General features: G+C 48.1%; 1 protein-coding gene across 1 annotated transcript in view; it reads left to right on the top strand.

The window, feature by feature from the left end:
- iqgap1 (IQ motif containing GTPase activating protein 1) overlaps window positions 1-17,266 on the top strand; it is a 140,305-nt gene that overhangs the window by 38,118 nt on the left and 84,921 nt on the right. Inside the window, 6 exon segments of the mRNA XM_080216240.1 lie at window positions 1,362-1,518; window positions 2,571-2,648; window positions 7,307-7,383; window positions 11,299-11,366; window positions 14,899-15,012; window positions 16,034-16,212. Coding sequence (XP_080072366.1) covers window positions 1,362-1,518; window positions 2,571-2,648; window positions 7,307-7,383; window positions 11,299-11,366; window positions 14,899-15,012; window positions 16,034-16,212 — 673 coding nt within the window.

Below are 17,266 nucleotides of genomic sequence, written 5' to 3'. Positions count from 1 at the left end.
GAACATAGAGCGCAGGAACAGTACAGCGCAGGAACAGTACAGCGCAGGAACAGTACAGCGCAGGAACAGTACAGCACAGAACAATACAGTGCAGGAACAGTACAGCGCAGGAACAGTACAGCGCAGGAACAATACAGCGCAGGAACAGTACAGCGCAGGAACAGTACAGCGCAGGAACAGTACAGCGCAGGAACAGTACAACACAGAACAGTACAGTGCAGGAACAGTACAGCGCAGGAACAGTACAGCGCAGGAACAGTACAGCGCAGGAACAGTACAGCGCAGGAACAGTACAGCGCAGGAACAGTACAGCGCAGGAACAGTACAGCGCAGAACAGTACAGCGCAGGAACAGTACAGCGCAGGAACAGGCCCTTCAGCCCACAATGCTGTTCCGAACATGATGCCAAATTAAACTAATCCCTTCAGCCTGCCCTTGCTCCAAGTCCCTCTGTTTTTTGCAAATTCATGTGCTTATCTAAAAGCCCCTTAAACACTCCTATCCTATCTGCTTCCACCTCTATCTGGCAGCGCATTCCAGACACTTAGCACTCTCCCCCCCCAGTATTAGACATTTCAACTCTGGGTGAAAGATTCTCTGTCAACCCTATCCCTGCCTCTCATAATTTTATAGATGTCTATCAGCTCTCCCCTCAGCCTCTGCCGCTCAGAGAAAACAATCCTAGTCTGTCCAGCCTCTCCCTATAGCCCACACTCTCTGATCCAGGCAGCATCCTGGTAAACCTCTTCTGCACCCTCTCCAAAGCCTCCACATTCTTCCTGTATTGTAGCAACCAGAATTAAACGCAATACTCTAAGTGCAGCCTAACCAAAGTTTTAGACTTCACTGTCAAATGTTACACAATCTTGTACTGACCCCCTCTCCCTTCCGCTCTCTGTCGCACTCTCACCTTCCAGCTCTGTTTAATATTTGAGAGTAACTTCACTTTTGGCAATTCTCTCTCTGACACAATTCTTGATGGGTTATAGAAGCTGTCTGTCAATGCATGGACAGTACTCTCTCGCCTACATCCTCCAACTTCTCTCTCTCTTTCCCTGTGTGTTTTTCTCTCTGTCTTCCTTCCCTCTTTCTATCCCTCACCCCTCCATCTCTACCCTCATCTCTTCCTCTTTCTTCCCCTATCCTCACTGTCTTAACTCTTTCCATTTCCTACTCTCATTTGATTAAGGATAGCAAAGCCACTCATATTTCTGTTTGCCCATCCCTTCCTGCTATCATCTAAAGATGTTTGAAGTACCGAGCTTGGCATCACCAAGCTGCTGGCCTTCTGCCCTCCCCTGCCCCTTTGAACCTTGAACCTTCACCTGGGTTAAATGATGCTCACTGACTCTGTGTTTCAGCTGGATGGAAGCATGTTTGGATGAGGAGCTACCTCCAACTACTGAGCTTGAGGAAGGACTGAGAAATGGAGTGTACCTTGCCAAATTAGGCAACTTCTTCAGTCCAAAGGTGGTCTCACGCAAAAAGATCTACGACTGCGAACAAACCAGATACAAGGTAATGCACATGCCCAGGGATCTTGGGGTTGTGGCTTTGCGGTGGGGTGGGGCACGGTAGGGGGGTGTGGGGGTTGCTGGGTGGGTGCGGGGGAGTTTGGCGGGATTAACCTTCACTGGGAAATCACCTTAGAAAACTATCAATAGAAGACAGGAGGTGTTCAACCTCTGGGCCAGTGGTTCAAATCAGGCACTGACAATCTGATTGTCTTGGTGGAAAGCAGGGGATAGATTCGGGATAAGTAGGTGTAGAGGGGACATGAGGAAGAACTTTATTACACGTTGGGTAATGTGTGTCTGGAATTCACTGTGTGAGATGGTGGTGGAGGCAGAGACCCTAAACTCTTCTAAAAAAAATACCGGGACCTGCAGCTTAAGTGCTGTAAGTTTAAGGTGCAGATCCAGATACTTTTTAAGAGTTTAGTGTCTCTGCTTCCACCACCATCTCACACAGTGAATTCCAGACACAAGGCTATGGGCTGGATACAGAAGGGTGGGATTAGACCTTGTGTGACATTTTCATGTGACAAAAATACAAGTATTCTATGCTGACATTTTCTCTCACTGTTTTGGAATAAATTTGGAGAAATTTCTAGGGGAATCCAAAAATAGGGACCATAAATACAAGGTCATCACTGATAAATCCAATAGGGAATTCAGGAATAACTCCTCTAGCCAGGGAATGGTAAGGATGTGAAACTCCAACCACAGTGGGTGGTTGCAGCGAATATTAAAGAGACATTTAAAGGACAGCTTAAGAAAGAAAAAGGATGTGAGGGAAATACTGATGAGGTGAGATGGAGAGGAGTGGGAGGAAGGTCATTTAGGGGCGGCATGTACAAGTTGGGCCGAATGGCCTGTTTCCATACCGTAAACCTCTACGACTCACGGAGCATAAATGCTAGCAGGGACCAGTTGGGCCGAATGGCCTGCTTCCCTGCCGTCATCAGCACAGACCTGGGACAAAAGTTGTAATTTTGTGTTGTGTGTACACCGGACTTTTGAAGGAGGTTAAAGAAATTCCCTTCACATTTTTTTTCCATTGAAACGCAGGCAACTGGTCTTCATTTCCGCCACACGGATAACACCATCCAGTGGTTTAACGCAATGTCCAACATCGGGCTGCCTAAGGTAAGGGTTTGTTTTACTCAGTCGGATGATGCAGGCCCGACCTGCTGTGCTCACGTTTCTCTGCGAATGAACCAGACAGCAACAAATGAAAGTGAACAGATCCTGTCAGTGCCTGAGTAAAGAAAGCAGGATCATAGAATCCCTACAGTGCAGAAGGAGGCCATTCAGCCCATCAAGCCTTCACCTACCACAATCCCAACCAGGCCCTATCCCCATAACCCCACATATTTCAAGTTTTTAGGTGTCCAGATCTCCAACAACCTGTCCTGGTTCCCCCATGCCGACACTATAGTTAAGAAAGCCCACCAACGCCTTTCTCAGAAACTAAGGAAATTTGGCATGTCAGCTACGATGCTCACCAACTTTTAAAGATGCACCATAGAAAGCATTCTTTCTGGTTGTATCACAGCTTGGTACGGGCTCCTGCTCTGCCTAAGACCCCAAGAAATCACAAAAGGACATGAATGTAGCCCAATCCATCACACAAACCAGCCTCCCATCCACTGACTCTGTCTACACTTCCCACTGCCTCAGCAAAGCAGCCAGAATAATTAAGGACCCCACACATCTGGACGTTCTCTCTTCCTCCACCTTCCATCGGGAAAAAGATACAAAAGTCTGAGGTCACCTACTAACCGATTCAAGAACAACTTCTTCCCTGCTACTGTCAGACTTTTGAGTGGACTTAACCTTGCATTAAGTTGATCTTTCTCTACACCCTAGCTATGAGTGTAACACTACATTCTGCACTCTCTCTTTTCCTTCTGTGAGAACGATATGCTTTGTCTGTATAGCAGGCAAGAAACAATACTTTTCACTGTATGCTAATACATGTGACAACAATAAATCAAATCAAATATTTACTTCGCTAATCCCCTGACACTAAGGGACAACTTAGCTTGGCCAATCACCCTAACCCGCACACCTTCGGACTGTGGGAGGAAACCAGAGCATCCAGAGGAAACCCACGCAGACATGGGGAGAACGTGCAAACTCTGCACAGTGGCCCAAACCGGGAATTGAACCCGGGTCCCTGGCGCTATGAGGCAGCAGTGCTAACCAGTGTGTCATCCCGTGCTGAAACTAGGAAGAGAGGCTGTGCGGTGGGCAAGAATACGAATATTCCAGCCTGCCTCTCCCTCTCACAGACATCGATTTCCAGTGTTTAAAGTTCATTTATCAGTCACAAGTAAGGCTCGCAATGGAGTTACTGTGAAATTCAGTATTTTCAGTTTTTATTTCAGATTTTTTTTTTTGTCCTGACTCTTTCCTGTTTACTTGCCCCCTCTCTCTCCTCTCCTCTTTTTTTCCAGAATAATATTCATGGAAACTTCCTTCCCTGGCATTCGCTCCACACCCTGAAATGCTGGAATTCCGTCAAACCACATTAGTCTTGGCCACAGCCCAGCACTTACAATTCCCCCTTCAAAATACCGGCTGCTGCGGCTTTATTTTTAAGCCGGCTAAAGAGAGTCAAATAGGTTTTGTTGGGCTTTGAAATCCAAAGAAAGTTTCTCAGTCCAATTTAAAATATATTTACACACTCCACTTTTCTCCTCCTACGATGTTCATGTTTCGGATAAGAGACGTTATTGATTGTCACCCAAGTATGAGCCAATCTGTGTGGGCAACTTTTTAGTGAGGACATTGCACCCAAACTTGAATCATTCCCTGCCTGACTTCCACATCCTCTTAATTCCCTGCACCTTTCCATATTTCCGGAATGGCTGTGATTCAGATAGTATTCCGTGCTTTGTGGCTGATGACTGATCTCCGTGAGTTCAGTGCCAGTTGGGATTGTTTCATTACCAGAGAGTTGGCTGCCTTTCTCTGGGTTTCTCTGTGTAGTTTGCGTGCATCCTGTTATTTCTGCTTTGCTAATTGGCTCTTATGTCTGTAATAAGCTTCACAAAGTTATGTTCTTAAAGTAAACAGCACCATTCACATGCGCCTTAAATACCTAAAACCAGACTGTAATTTCAGCGCCGTGAATCAGCTCTTCACCAAATTCCTACAGTGCAGACGGAGGCCATTTAACCCATCGAGTCTGTACTGACCACAATCCCATCCATTCCTATTCCTGCAACCCCATACATTTATCCTGCGAACCCACCTGACAATAGAGTCAATTTAGCATGGCCAATCAACCTAACCCGTGCAATGCACAAGAAACAGTACTTTTCACTGTATGCTAATACATGTAACAATAATAAATCAAATCAAATATTTACTTCGCTAATCCCCTGACACTAAGGGACAACTTAGCTTGGCCAATCACCCTATCTCACACATCTTCAGACTGTAGGAGGAAACCAGAGCAGCCAGAGGAAGCCACACAGACATGGGGAGAACATGCAAACTCCACACAGACAGTGACCCAAACCGGGAATCGAACCCGGGTCCCTGACATTATGAGGCAGCAGTGCTAACCACTGTACTGCTGTGCCGCTCTTTACTGTACCTTACTGAGCTCCAAGACAGGTTTCTGGCGCATAGAATCCTAGAATCCTTCAGAGCAGAAGGAGTCTGCATCGCCCACCATCCCACCCAGGCCCTATCCTCATAACCCCATACATTTACCCTGGCTAATCCCCCTGGCACTAAGGGGTAATTTAGCACGGCCAATCCACCTAACCAGCACATCTTTGAAATGTGGGAGGAAACTGGAGCACCCGGAGGAAACCCACGCAGACACGGGGAGAACGTGCAGTCTCCACACAGACAGTGACCCAAGGCTGGAATTGAATCCGGGTCCCTGGCACTGTGAGGCAGCAGTGCTGACCCATTGTGCCACTGTGGCACCCCTTACTAAACTCCAAGGCAGGTTCCTGCCTCTTTATCCTTTTTATCAGCAAAACTACCTCCTTCCAACTGGTCTGTTTCCACCCCTGCTTCATCTGCTGCTGCTGAAACCCCTCGTCCACACTTTCAGCACTATTCCAGCACATGCCCAGCCAGCCTTCCATCTCCCACCCTCTGCAAGCTTCAACTCACCCAAAACCTGCACCAAGTTCTGTTAATGCATCAACCCTGCGCCCTGAGACCTCCATTCTGCCAGTATTACCGTTTTAAAATCTGCATCTGTAATGACTTTGAGGTGTCATTGAGGTGAGCCTGTTAGGGTATGAACCCCCTCATTAAGGGCTCCTTTTGAGTTTTCCCTAAGTTAAGTTGATTTTGTTTATTTGGTTGGACACAGAAAGATGTCCCTGATTAAGGGCAAAATTGATGATTCAGTCAGGAACCCCCTTGCTCTGTATTCAGCCAGGTGTGTCAGTTCCTCTGGTACTCCGGGTGCAGACTGCAAACTGATAGCGCTCTGTATGCTGTTATCAGACTTGTAAATAAAGGGAGTTTGATGAAGGGATTTCTGTCCCGGAGGACTTATTGCAGCATCTTTATTGTATTCTTCTGCAGCAGTGAAAATCTCCAAGAATCCTCTGAGAAACAGGCAGATTAGAGGATGGGTACATGAATAGAGAGGGAACGGAGGGATACGGACCGAGTAAGGGCAGAAGGGTTTTTCTTGAGTTACGGCAGCATGATCGGCACAGGCTTGGAGGGCCGAAGGGCCTTTCCTGTGCTGTACTTTCCTTTGCTCTTTGTTCTAAATCCACATTTCTTTGACTCTGTTGGCTGATTCTCAAGCTCAGGTTATTGTCGCTGTCTGTAAATTGCAGGTTACTGGGTAGAAGAATCCAGAATTAAATCCTGGGCTTTACATTTTGAAGGTAGTTTTAGCGTCTATAGTGAAATGTCGACCTTTTGGCAGACATATCGGAGACAGAGCACAGGAATGTGCTGACAGCTCGTCCCAGCATTGCTGAAGGTGAGTTAGAGGGCACCAAGTTTTGATAATAACAGGAGGGGTAAACAGGGTGTAATTTGAAAAGCATTCGCTGTAGTAGAGGTTAGTGTGAAGCAAGAAGTGAATATTGTACAGAGGATCTGCTCATTATCCGCCGATAACATTGGTCCTGCAATATAACCTGTTTGAAAGGACACAGTAAGAAGCCTCACAACACCAGGTTAAAGTCCAACAGATTTATTTGGTATCACGAGCTTTCAGAGCGCCGCTCCTTCATCATGTGAGTGGAGACACGGGGAGAAAGGGTAAACTCCACACAGAGAGTGACCTGTGCAGCCTGTCTTGGAGTTCAGTAAGGTATAGTAAGGGGTGGTATAGTAAGGGTTAGCTCTGCTGCCTCACAGCACCAGGGGCCTGGGTTCGATTTCAGCCTCGGGCCACAGACTGCATGAAATTTGCACTTTCTCCCCGTGTCTCCACTCACCTGATGAAGGAGCAGCGCTCTGAAAGCTCGTGATACCAAATAAACCTGTTGGACTTTAACCTGGTGTTCTAGGACTTTTAACTGTGCCCACCCCAGTCCATCACTGGCATCTCCACATCATGTTTGAAAGGAGCAGTATTCAGTGGGTACGGTCAGTTAGGGTTGAGTTGTAGTGAGTGTCGATGGCCTTCCATTTTTTTGAGTAAGGTCAATCAGAGGTTACAGATGTTGTGATTACTCTACCCATTTACATTTTAAATTGTTTATGCCCTTAAGAGTGACAGGGAGATGCCTATGTGTTGTATTAAACTAGGAAATGCTCAATATCGTGTTTTATTAACTAATTACATGTTTCTTTTGATGTAGATTTTTTATCCTGAAACCACAGACATCTATGACCGTAAGAACATGCCACGATGTATCTACTGCATCCACGCTCTCAGGTATTACTTCTTGACATGACCCAGACATGTAAGTGGTTAAACACCTGTCAGTGATGGGCCAGATGTTAACCCAGTGGGTCTTGACTGGAATTTAAGAGCCTAACCCAGTCTGTGCTATTGTTGCTTCCCATTGCCAATTGTGTTGGTGGTGGTACCCATCTCTAACCCTGGGTCCTGAGGCTGTTTGCCATTGCTCAGGGTCACTTCCCCATGCGGAACGGGCATTGGTGTTAATCAGGGTGGGGAGTGAGTCATGGGAAGAGTTACAGTAGCAATATCCACACGGGTGGACTTGGGGCTTTTCTCGCTGCCTTCCACAGCGGAAAGCACACGGCAATTGGAAAAGTTGGGCAGCTTGGTGCTGAGGGCCAGGGGTTGCGGTCTCTCATTGGCTTGCCTGAACCGAGTCCCGGATTCTGAAGGCACCCATTGAGACTGTTTGAGTCGTAAAAGTGGAGAATATCTGGGCTAAGCTGCTGAGGTAATGAGTCAGTGCATAAAAGGAGCAGTGTGTCCTCATCCAGCCATTTCCTGTGTTGGAGCTAATCATTTCCCAGTGCTGCAGCTAATCCTGACCCAGGCCACACCGTCCAGTTCAGGAAATACCAGGGCGATTGTTCAGATGGCGGATAGTGCTCTTGCTGATGGGGTTACACCAAGGACAATGTCTGGCTCAGAGCTGCGCCAATGCCAGTCATGGGCTCTTGTCCATTACCGTTGTTGTGAGGTTCCTGTTCTCCCACTCGCTCGGGAATCTTTCCCGGCATCCTGCCCGGCACAGCGAGCTTCGGAGGGGAGGGGAGGCCTCAACTGGCCCTACAACAACAACTCGTATCCATATGGCACCTTAAACATCGCAAAATATCCCAAAGTTACTGAACAGAAGCCGGCACTGAACCATGGAGGAAGCTGTTGGGATGGGTGACCAAGAGTATGGTGGAATAGGTAGGTTTAAGCAGCATCTTAAAGAAGAAGACTGAGAGAGGCCTAGGGAGGGAATTCCAGAGTTTGGGGCTCAGGCAGCTGAAGGCATGACCAGCAGTGATGGAGAGATTCAAATCAAGGATTCATCAGAAGCCAGAAGTAGGGAAGTGCAGATATCTCAGAGTTCATAAAATCCCAACAATACAGAAGGAGACCATTTGGCCCATCAAATCTGCACCGTCCACAATCCCACTCAGGCCCTATCCCCGTAAACCCACGTATTTACCCCACTAATCTCTCTAATCTACACATCCCAGGACACTAAGAGGCAATTTATCATGGCCAATCAACCGAAGCCACACATCTTTATACTGTGGGAGGAAATCCACGCAGACACGGGGAAACTCCACACAGACAGTGACCCAAGCCAGGAATCAAACCCAGGTCCCGAGAGCTGTGAGGCAGCAGTGCTAACCACTGTGCCACCGAGTCGCCCATGGTTAGAGTTGTAGGGCTGGAAGAGATCACAGAGATAGGGAGGGGAGAGGCCATGGAGGGATTGGAAAACCAGATTGCCAATTTTCAAATTGAGGTTTTGCATAACCAGGAGTGAGTGTAAGTCACAAGTAAAGAGATGATGGGTGGCTGGGACTCAGTGCAAGTGACAACATGGGCAGCAGTTTTTAATGAACTGAAGTTTAGAGATGATAAGAAGACACTCCTGAAGAGTTTGGCAGTGAAATTACCTTCTTTGTACGTCCTCTATCAGCTCTGTATAATATCTTGAAATATTGAGATTATAATATCCAGATTGGTTCCAGAGATGAGGGGTTTGTCCTATGAAGAGAGATTGAACAGTTTAGGCCGATACTCTCTGGAATTTAGAAGAATGAGGGGAGATCAAATTGAGGTTTACAAGATGATAGAAGGTCTGGATAAAGTAGACGAGGAGCGGATGCTTCCTCTTGTGGGAAATTCTAGGATGAGAGATCGTAGTCTAAGGATAAGGGGCAGCAAATTGAAAACAGAGTTAAGGAAAAACTACTTCTCCCAAAGGGTTGTGAATCTGTGGAATTTGCTACCCCAAAGTGTGGTGGATGCTGGGACAGTGAGTAAATTTAAGGAGGAGTTAGACAGATTTTTAATTGGGAATGGGGTTGAAGGGTTATGGGGAGAAGGCAGGAAAATGGGGACGAGGAGCCTGTCAGCCATGATAGAATGGCGGAGCAGACTCGATGGGCTGAATGGCCTAACTCTGCTCATATATCTTATGAATTTATGAAAATGTTCATCAAATCACCCCTTAACTTTCTAAATTCTAGAGAACACAGCCCTGTTCTCTGTAATCTCTCATAATTTAACCCTTGAAGTCCAGGTTCAGTCACTAGTGGAGGTCTCTCTCTCTCTCTCCTTCGAACACAAAACGTCCCCGGCTCACTGTTCTGAGCTGACAAAATCCCCAACCACCCCAGAGGGGCTGGAGACCTGACCAAGCCCTGAGGAAAGTCCCTCCAATGAGCTGTGTAGGATCCCAGTGTAGGCCATCCAACTGCCCATGTACCAATTTTGTTTTTCAAAAAGCATTTAGACAGTTACATGGGTAAGATGGTTATGGAGGGATATGGGCCCAATGCGGGCAACTGGAACTAGCTTAGGGGGTTTAAAAAAAAAATGCGGCATGGACAAATTGGGCCGAAGGGCCTGTTTCCCTGTTGTAAACCTCTACGACCTCCAAGTTTCTGCTGCCAGTGATGAAATATGTTGTCCTCACTCAACAGCATGTTAGTGTAAACACGCGATGGTGCGTCAGTGTGAACGTGCGATGGTGCGTCAGTGTGAACACGCGATGGTGCATCAGTGTGAACGTGCGATGGTGCGTCAGTGTAAACGTGCGATGGTGCGTCAGTGTGAACGTGCGATGGTGCGTCAGTGTGAACGTGCGATGGTGCGTCAGTGTGAACGTGCGATGGTGCGTCAGTGTGAACGTGCGATGGTGCGTCAGTGTGAACGTGCGATGGTGCGTCAGTGTGAACGTGCGATGGTGCGTCAGTGTGAACGTGCGATGGTGCGTCAGTGTAAACGTGCGATGGTGCGTCAGTGTGAAAGTGCGATGGTGCGTCAGTGTGAAAGTGCGATGGTGCGTCAGTGTAAAAGTGCGATGGTGCGTCAGTGTAAACACGCGATGGTGCGTCAGTGTGAACACGCGATGGTGCGTCAGTGTAAACGTGCGATGGTGCGTCAGTGTAAACGTGCGATGGTGCGTCAGTGTGAACACGCGATGGTGCGTCAGTGTGAAAGTGCGATGGTGCGTCAGTGTAAACACGCGATGGTGCGTCAGTGTAAACGTGCGATGGTGCATCAGCGTAAACGTGCGATGGTGCGTCAGTGTAAACGTGCGATGGTGCGTCAGTGTGAAAGTGCGATGGTGCGTCAATGTGAAAGTGCGATGGTGCGTCAGTGTAAACGTGCGATGGTGCGTCAGTGTAAACGTGCGATGGTGCGTCAGTGTAAACGTGCGATGGTGCGTCAGTGTGAAAGTGCGATGGTGCGTCAGTGTGAAAGTGCGATGGTGCGTCAGTGTGAAAGTGCGATGGTGCGTCAGTGTGAAAGTGCGATGGTGCGTCAGTGTGAAAGTGCGATGGTGCGTCAGTGTGAAAGTGCGATGGTGCGTCAGTGTGAAAGTGCGATGGTGCGTCAGTGTGAAAGTGCGATGGTGCGTCAGTGTGAAAGTGCGATGGTGCATCAGCGTAAACGTGCGATGGTGCGTCAGTGTAAACGTGCGATGGTGCATCAGCGTAAACGTGCGATGGTGCGTCAGCGTAAACGTGCGATGGTGCGTCAGCGTAAACGTGCGATGGTGCATCAGCGTAAACGTGCGATGGTGCGTCAGTATGCACAATGATTGAAGGGTGGATTGGACTCTCTGTGATGTTACAGACATCTGGACTCTGCACTGGTCTTCACTGACTTCTCCTCTCATTCCTTTGGCAGTTTGTACCTCTTTAAATTGGGATTGGCTCCGCAGATTCAGGATCTGTATGGGAAAGTTGCTTTCACAGGTGAGGTTGGTTCAGTTTTATCTCCGCTCGTGATTAACGATGAAGATCATCAATAACTGGCAAGTGCTCTTTACCAGAACATGTCCCCACATTGCATTGTATGGTGCTCCAGCTGGGTTGTGTGTACACACAAGTTTGGTGTACATGGCACATTAAGCTGGCAGTGTATATGCAGAGGTGGTGTGCATCATACATTGGACTCGTGGAGGTGATATACATGGTACATTGGGCTGACAGGGGTGGGCTGGTATATGCAGGGGTGGTGTTCATTGTGGAGGGTGTATACATGGGAATAGTGTACGTGGAACATTGTGTTAGTGAGGAAGGGGTGGTGTACACAGGAGTGGTGTTGATGGTACATTGGGCTGTAGAAGGTGACCATATCCTGTGACTGGGGCTGGATTTTATATGGGTTCCCAGAGAATGGCAGCATCTGGTGTTTACTGCCAAGCTCACGGCTGTGACCATGGGTTTTACTCAAACCAGCAGAGATTCCTGAGAGTAGGGCCACGAGAGTTTATTTATCTGGGGGTTGTCGCCAGTTGGTCAGGAGCAAGACCAAATTTCAAGGAGTTTCCGATAGCTGACCTGGACTGGGACCCCGTGTGGACAGGTCCACACTAACTGTGTGGAAGGGGAGGCGTCACTGCAGTGGGATGTACTCACAGACAGTGATTCTGAGGGTAATGAGAAGCAGGAGGGTAGGAGCAGGGTTGGGGGGGAGTGGACAATGTCCCTCATCCTGTAGTCCCCAGAGATAATGAGCCAGACGTGGTTCGGTGTCACACTTGCAAAAAGATCTTTTATCATCTGTCCCTCAAAAGAATGTGGCAGTAAATATGGAGCACAACATTCCCTGACTCCGTGAAAATACTCTGGGCGGGATTTCCTGGCCTCGCTCGCCCTGAAACCGGAAAATCCTGCCTGAGGCCAACGAACCTTTCCATGTTCCACCCCTCGCCCACTCCGATTCCCATGGCGGGCGGACCAGTAAAATTCACCCGCCGAGTCTGAAGGTTCAAAGTCTGCTCCAGAAACTTAAAATCCAGGCTGACGCTCCCAGTGCAATACTGAGGGAGTGCTGCACTGTCAGAGGCGCCAACTTTCAAATGAGATGTTAAATCCATGCCCTCTCAGCCAGCACTACTCTGCAAGGACCAGGGCAGTTTCCTCCCCTCTCCTGGGCCAATATTTATTCCTCAACTAACGGAGGCCCAGCTGATCCTGTTTTCAAGCCCCTCCCTGAACTGCTGGCGACCAGGGCTAGTTTGATCTCACACATCAGGAAAGCAAAGGATGGGATAGCTCGAGATGAACAGCTGGCACTAGCACAGGCATGATGGGATGAATGGCCTCCTTCCATGCTGAAATTTCAGTAGTTTCAGACCAAGGGACGATAGCTGATTGGGTGATAAGATTGAGCTGCTCTGAGAAGAGGAAATTCAACCAGGAGGGTTGCACAGTGACTCTGAGTTGGAAAGTAGGGAGGGTTCAGAATGGAGATGGGGGGAGGAGAATGGCATCCGGTTGGATCACAATGGTCTCCCTGTCCTCCGCACTCACTATCTGGTCCCACACCAGGCGACTTGTCGAAAGACAAACAGCATAAGTAGGGCTGCAACCCAACAAATGTCGGCATCTTCAGATGAGGAGGTAGCGACTGAGTAAATAATCTGGCTGTTTTTCCAAGCGACAGCAGTCTGCTACAGCAGCCGCCCAGGCTGCTATCTAATCAACCGTTTCCAGTGCATAGCCCTTAATTGAGTCTCACAAATGGTAAAGCAGCAAAGGTGTAAAATACAGATAACATTTATCAAACGTCAAGTCTGTGAGTGCAATTCTGAAACTTGGGCCAGAGCCAATCAGTTTCATTGTCAGAGCTGTACACAGAATCACTGCAACAAAAGCCAAGCACAGCAAGTAACAAAGTGGAGGCTGGAACCTTGTAGCTGACTTTATACAAACCCATTAAATGATACTTTATAAACAGGCTCATTAATTTATTACCCTCCCACCAGCTCCACAGCCTGTAAGGGAAGTCCTGCTATTCAGAGGGTTGGGAACATTCCAGACAGCCAATTATGGGAATGAGGGAGATGAGAGATTTGGGGAATGAGTGAATTTTCTCTAATAATTTTCTCCGAGAGAAGGGAGACCCTGTGGAGGGGAGTGGGGGAAGTCACGAGCATGGTTTGTTATTTGACTCCACTTGTGTCACTGTGTTCAACCTCAAGACCACTCGTTCCGTGAATTCCCATTTACTCAATTTTCCTCCATTTGGACAATGGTGCAAAGGACAGTGAATTGGGGGGTGGGGTGGAATGGGGGGAAGAGTGACTGAGGGATAGGGGGTTCCAGCAGATACCAGGAACCGGTGCCACACATTAGCACTATTGCCTCACAGCACTGGGGATCAGATTCTAGTCTGTGTGGAGTCTGCACATTCTCCCTGTGTCTGCATGGGTTTCCTCCAGGTGCTCCGGTTTCCTCCCGGGTTAGGTGGATTGGCCATGCTACATTCTTCCTTAGTGTTCCAAAATGTGTAGGGCAAATGTGCAGGGTTACTGGAATGTGGACAGGTTGGGCCTGGGGAAGATGTTCTGTCAGAGAGTTGGTGCAAAGTCGATGGGCCAAATGGCCTCCTTCTGCACTGTTAGCATTCATTTCTAGAGGTCTAGAATAAAAGAGCAGGGATGTGCTGCTGAGGCTGTATGAGGGTCTCTGTGTGCACTCCCTCATTTCTTTCTCTATGAATGGTATGATTTTTGTCTGTTTAGCGCGCAGGAAACAGTATTTCTCACTGTATGTTAGTACACGTGACAACAATAAATCAGATCAAATCAAATCAAAAATTAAAGTCTAGTCAGACCCCATTTGGAGTATTCTGAGCAGACCTGGGCCTCTTATCAAAGGAGGGATGTGCTGGCCTTGGAAAGGTCCAGAGGAGGTTCACAAGAATGATCCCGGGAATGAAGGGTTTGTCCCATGAGGAGCAGTTGAGGAGTCTGAATCTATACTCGATGGAGTTTGGAGGGTTGAGGGGGGATCTAATTGAAGCTTACAACATACTCAGAGGCCCTGGATAGAGTGGACGTGGAGAGGATGTTTCCCTAATAGGAAAAACTAGAACCAGAGGGCACAACCTCAGGATAAAGGGACAATCCTTTAAAATAGAGATGAGGAGGAATTTCTTCAGCCAGAGAGTAATGAACCCGTGGAACTCTTTGCCACAGAGGAGGCCGGGTCATTGAGTGTCTTTAAGACAGAGACAGATAGGTCCTTGATCAGTAAGGGGGTTAAGGGGAGAAGGCGGGAGAATGGAGATGAGAATCATATCAGCCATGATTGAATGGCGAGCAGACTCGATGGGCTAATTCTGCTCCTATGTCTTATGATCTTACTGGAGGGCTGCTGTGATGAAGGGTACAAGAAGGCAGGGGGCTGGAAAGGGTGAGAGGTCTGGATGGGTAAGAGAGGGTGAGTGAATGTCAAACTTAGCCCCAACTCCTGTCTTTTCTCGGGTTGCTTGCAGAGGAGGAGATTAACAACATGAAGAAGGAGCTGGAGAAGTACGGGATTCAAATGCCTGCGTTCAGTAAAATCGGGGGAATTCTGGCCAACGAGCTATCAGTGGATGAAGCAGCCTGTAAGTATCTCTGAGGTTTGGACCCCAAGAGTTAGACCCTGTTGTCTGAGAGTCCTTCACGCTCCCAGCTCGGACAGCAGTGAATGTTCGGAGCAGACTCGATGGGCTAATTCTGCTCCTATGTCTTATGATCTTACTGTAGGGCTGCTATGATGAAGGGCACAAGAAGGCAGGGGGCCGGAAAGGGTAAGAGGTCTGGATGGCCAGAGAAGGCGATGTTAGGGGAAGTTGGCCAGAAACTCAATCGAAGAGGCTGGTTGAATAAACACCTTCGAGGAGGAGAGAAAGGAAAAGAGGTTCGGGGGGGTGGGGGGGTGCAGAGTTTAGGGTCCAAACAGCTGAAGGTACAGCCACCAAGACCAGAGAGATGTCAGTCAGGGAGGTCAGGAGACCAGAACTGGAGGAGCACTGATATCTGAGAGGTGGTGAAGATTACACAGATAGGGACAGGACAAAGACCATGGAGGAATATGAATTATATTCACTGGAGTTTAGAAGAGTGAGACAAGATCTCATAGAAACCTATAAAATTCTAACAAGGTTAGACAGGGTAGATTCAGAAAGAATGTTCCTGATGGTGGGGGAGTCCAGAACTAGGGGTCATAGTTTGGGGATAAGGGGTAAACCTTTTAGAACTGAGGTGAGGAGAAATTTTTTCACCCAGGGAGTGGTGAATGTGTGGCATTCACTCCCACAGAAAGCAGCTGAGGCAAAAATATTGTCTGTTTTCAAGAAGAAATTAGATATTGCTCTTGGGGCTAAAGGGATCGAGGGATAGAGGGGGGAGGGGGGGTCAGGATATTGTATCTGATGATCAGCCATGATCAAAATGAATGGCAGAACAGGCTCGATGGGCTGAATGGCCTATTTCTACTTCTAGTTTCTAGAAGCGGGGATGAGAATCTCAAAGTCAAGATGGTGCAGGAGGGAAGGTGAATTGAGTGGAGACAGAAATTCTGATTTTTTTTTTAAAAGCTGATATTCTGCTAATAGAGTTTTGTCTGCCTTGCCTTGCCCTCAGTGCATGCTGCTGTTATTGCCATCAATGATGCCATAGACAAGGGCGTTCCAGCAGAGACCCTGGCAGCAATGAAGAACCCCAATGCCATGCTGGTGAATCTGGATCCAGAACAGAGTCAGCAATATCAAAACATCCTGAGTGCTGCCAAACAGGAGAAAATGGCAAATGCCAGGAAGAAGGTGAGCACTGATAAAGCAAAGAACATAAGAACATAAGAAATAGGAGCAGGAGTAGGCCATCTAGCCCTTCGAGCCTGCCCCGCCATTCAATAAGATCATGGCTGATCTGTCGTGGCTCAGTTCCACTTTCCCGCCCTCTCCCCATAACCCTTAATCCCCTCTCTCATCAAAAACCCATCAACCCGCGTCTTAAAAATATTTAGCGAGGCAGCCTCCACCACTTCAACGGACAGAGAATTCCAGAGATTCACCACCCTTTGAGTGAAGAAGTTCCTCCTCAACTCCGTTCTAAACCGCCTCCCCTTTATCTTGAGGCTGTGCCCCCTAGTCCTACTGTCTTTTTTGAGCGGGAAGAGTCTCTCCACCTCTATCCTATCCATCCCATTCATCATCTTATACGTCTCAATGAGATCTCCCCTCATTCTTCTAAACTCTAACGAGTACAAGCCTAGTTTATTCAGCCTCTCCTCATAGCTCAATCCCCTCAACTCCGGTATCAGCCTAGTAAACCTCCTCCGCACTCCCTCCAGGGCCAAAATATCCTTGCGCAGGTGCGGTGCCCAAAACTGCACACAGTACTCCAGCTGCGGCCTCACCAATGCCCTATACAGCTGCAGCAAGACCTCCCTACTTTTATATTCAATCCCCCTCGCTATGAAGGCCAGCATCCCATTCGCCTTCCTGACCACCTGCTGCACCTGCAAGCTGGGTTTTTGCGACTCATGCACAAGGACCCCGAGGTCCCTCTGCACCGTCGCCTGCTGCAGTTTTTCGCCACGTAAGTAATAGTCCTTCCTACCATTCTTCCTACAAAAGTGGACCACCTCACACTTGCCAACATTAAATTCCATTTGCCATTTCCTGGCCCATTCGCCCAGCCTATCTAGATCCTTCTGCAGACTCTCCACACCCTCCGCACAATTTGCCTTAAGGGGGGCTGTATAAGTGGTGTGTGCATGTGATGTGTCATGTGAGAATGATATGGACTTGTACGAGGCTGGCATGCATTGTGTGTTGTGCTTCGCTGTAAAAGTTATCACCAGTGATGGTGGCG

This window comes from Carcharhinus amblyrhynchos, chromosome 32, assembly GCF_965287045.1.
Source record: "Carcharhinus amblyrhynchos chromosome 32, sCarAmb.v2.hapA, whole genome shotgun sequence".
In the NCBI taxonomy this organism is placed as follows: domain Eukaryota; kingdom Metazoa; phylum Chordata; class Chondrichthyes; order Carcharhiniformes; family Carcharhinidae; genus Carcharhinus; species Carcharhinus amblyrhynchos.
This window is presented reverse-complemented; position numbering and strand designations above follow the sequence as displayed.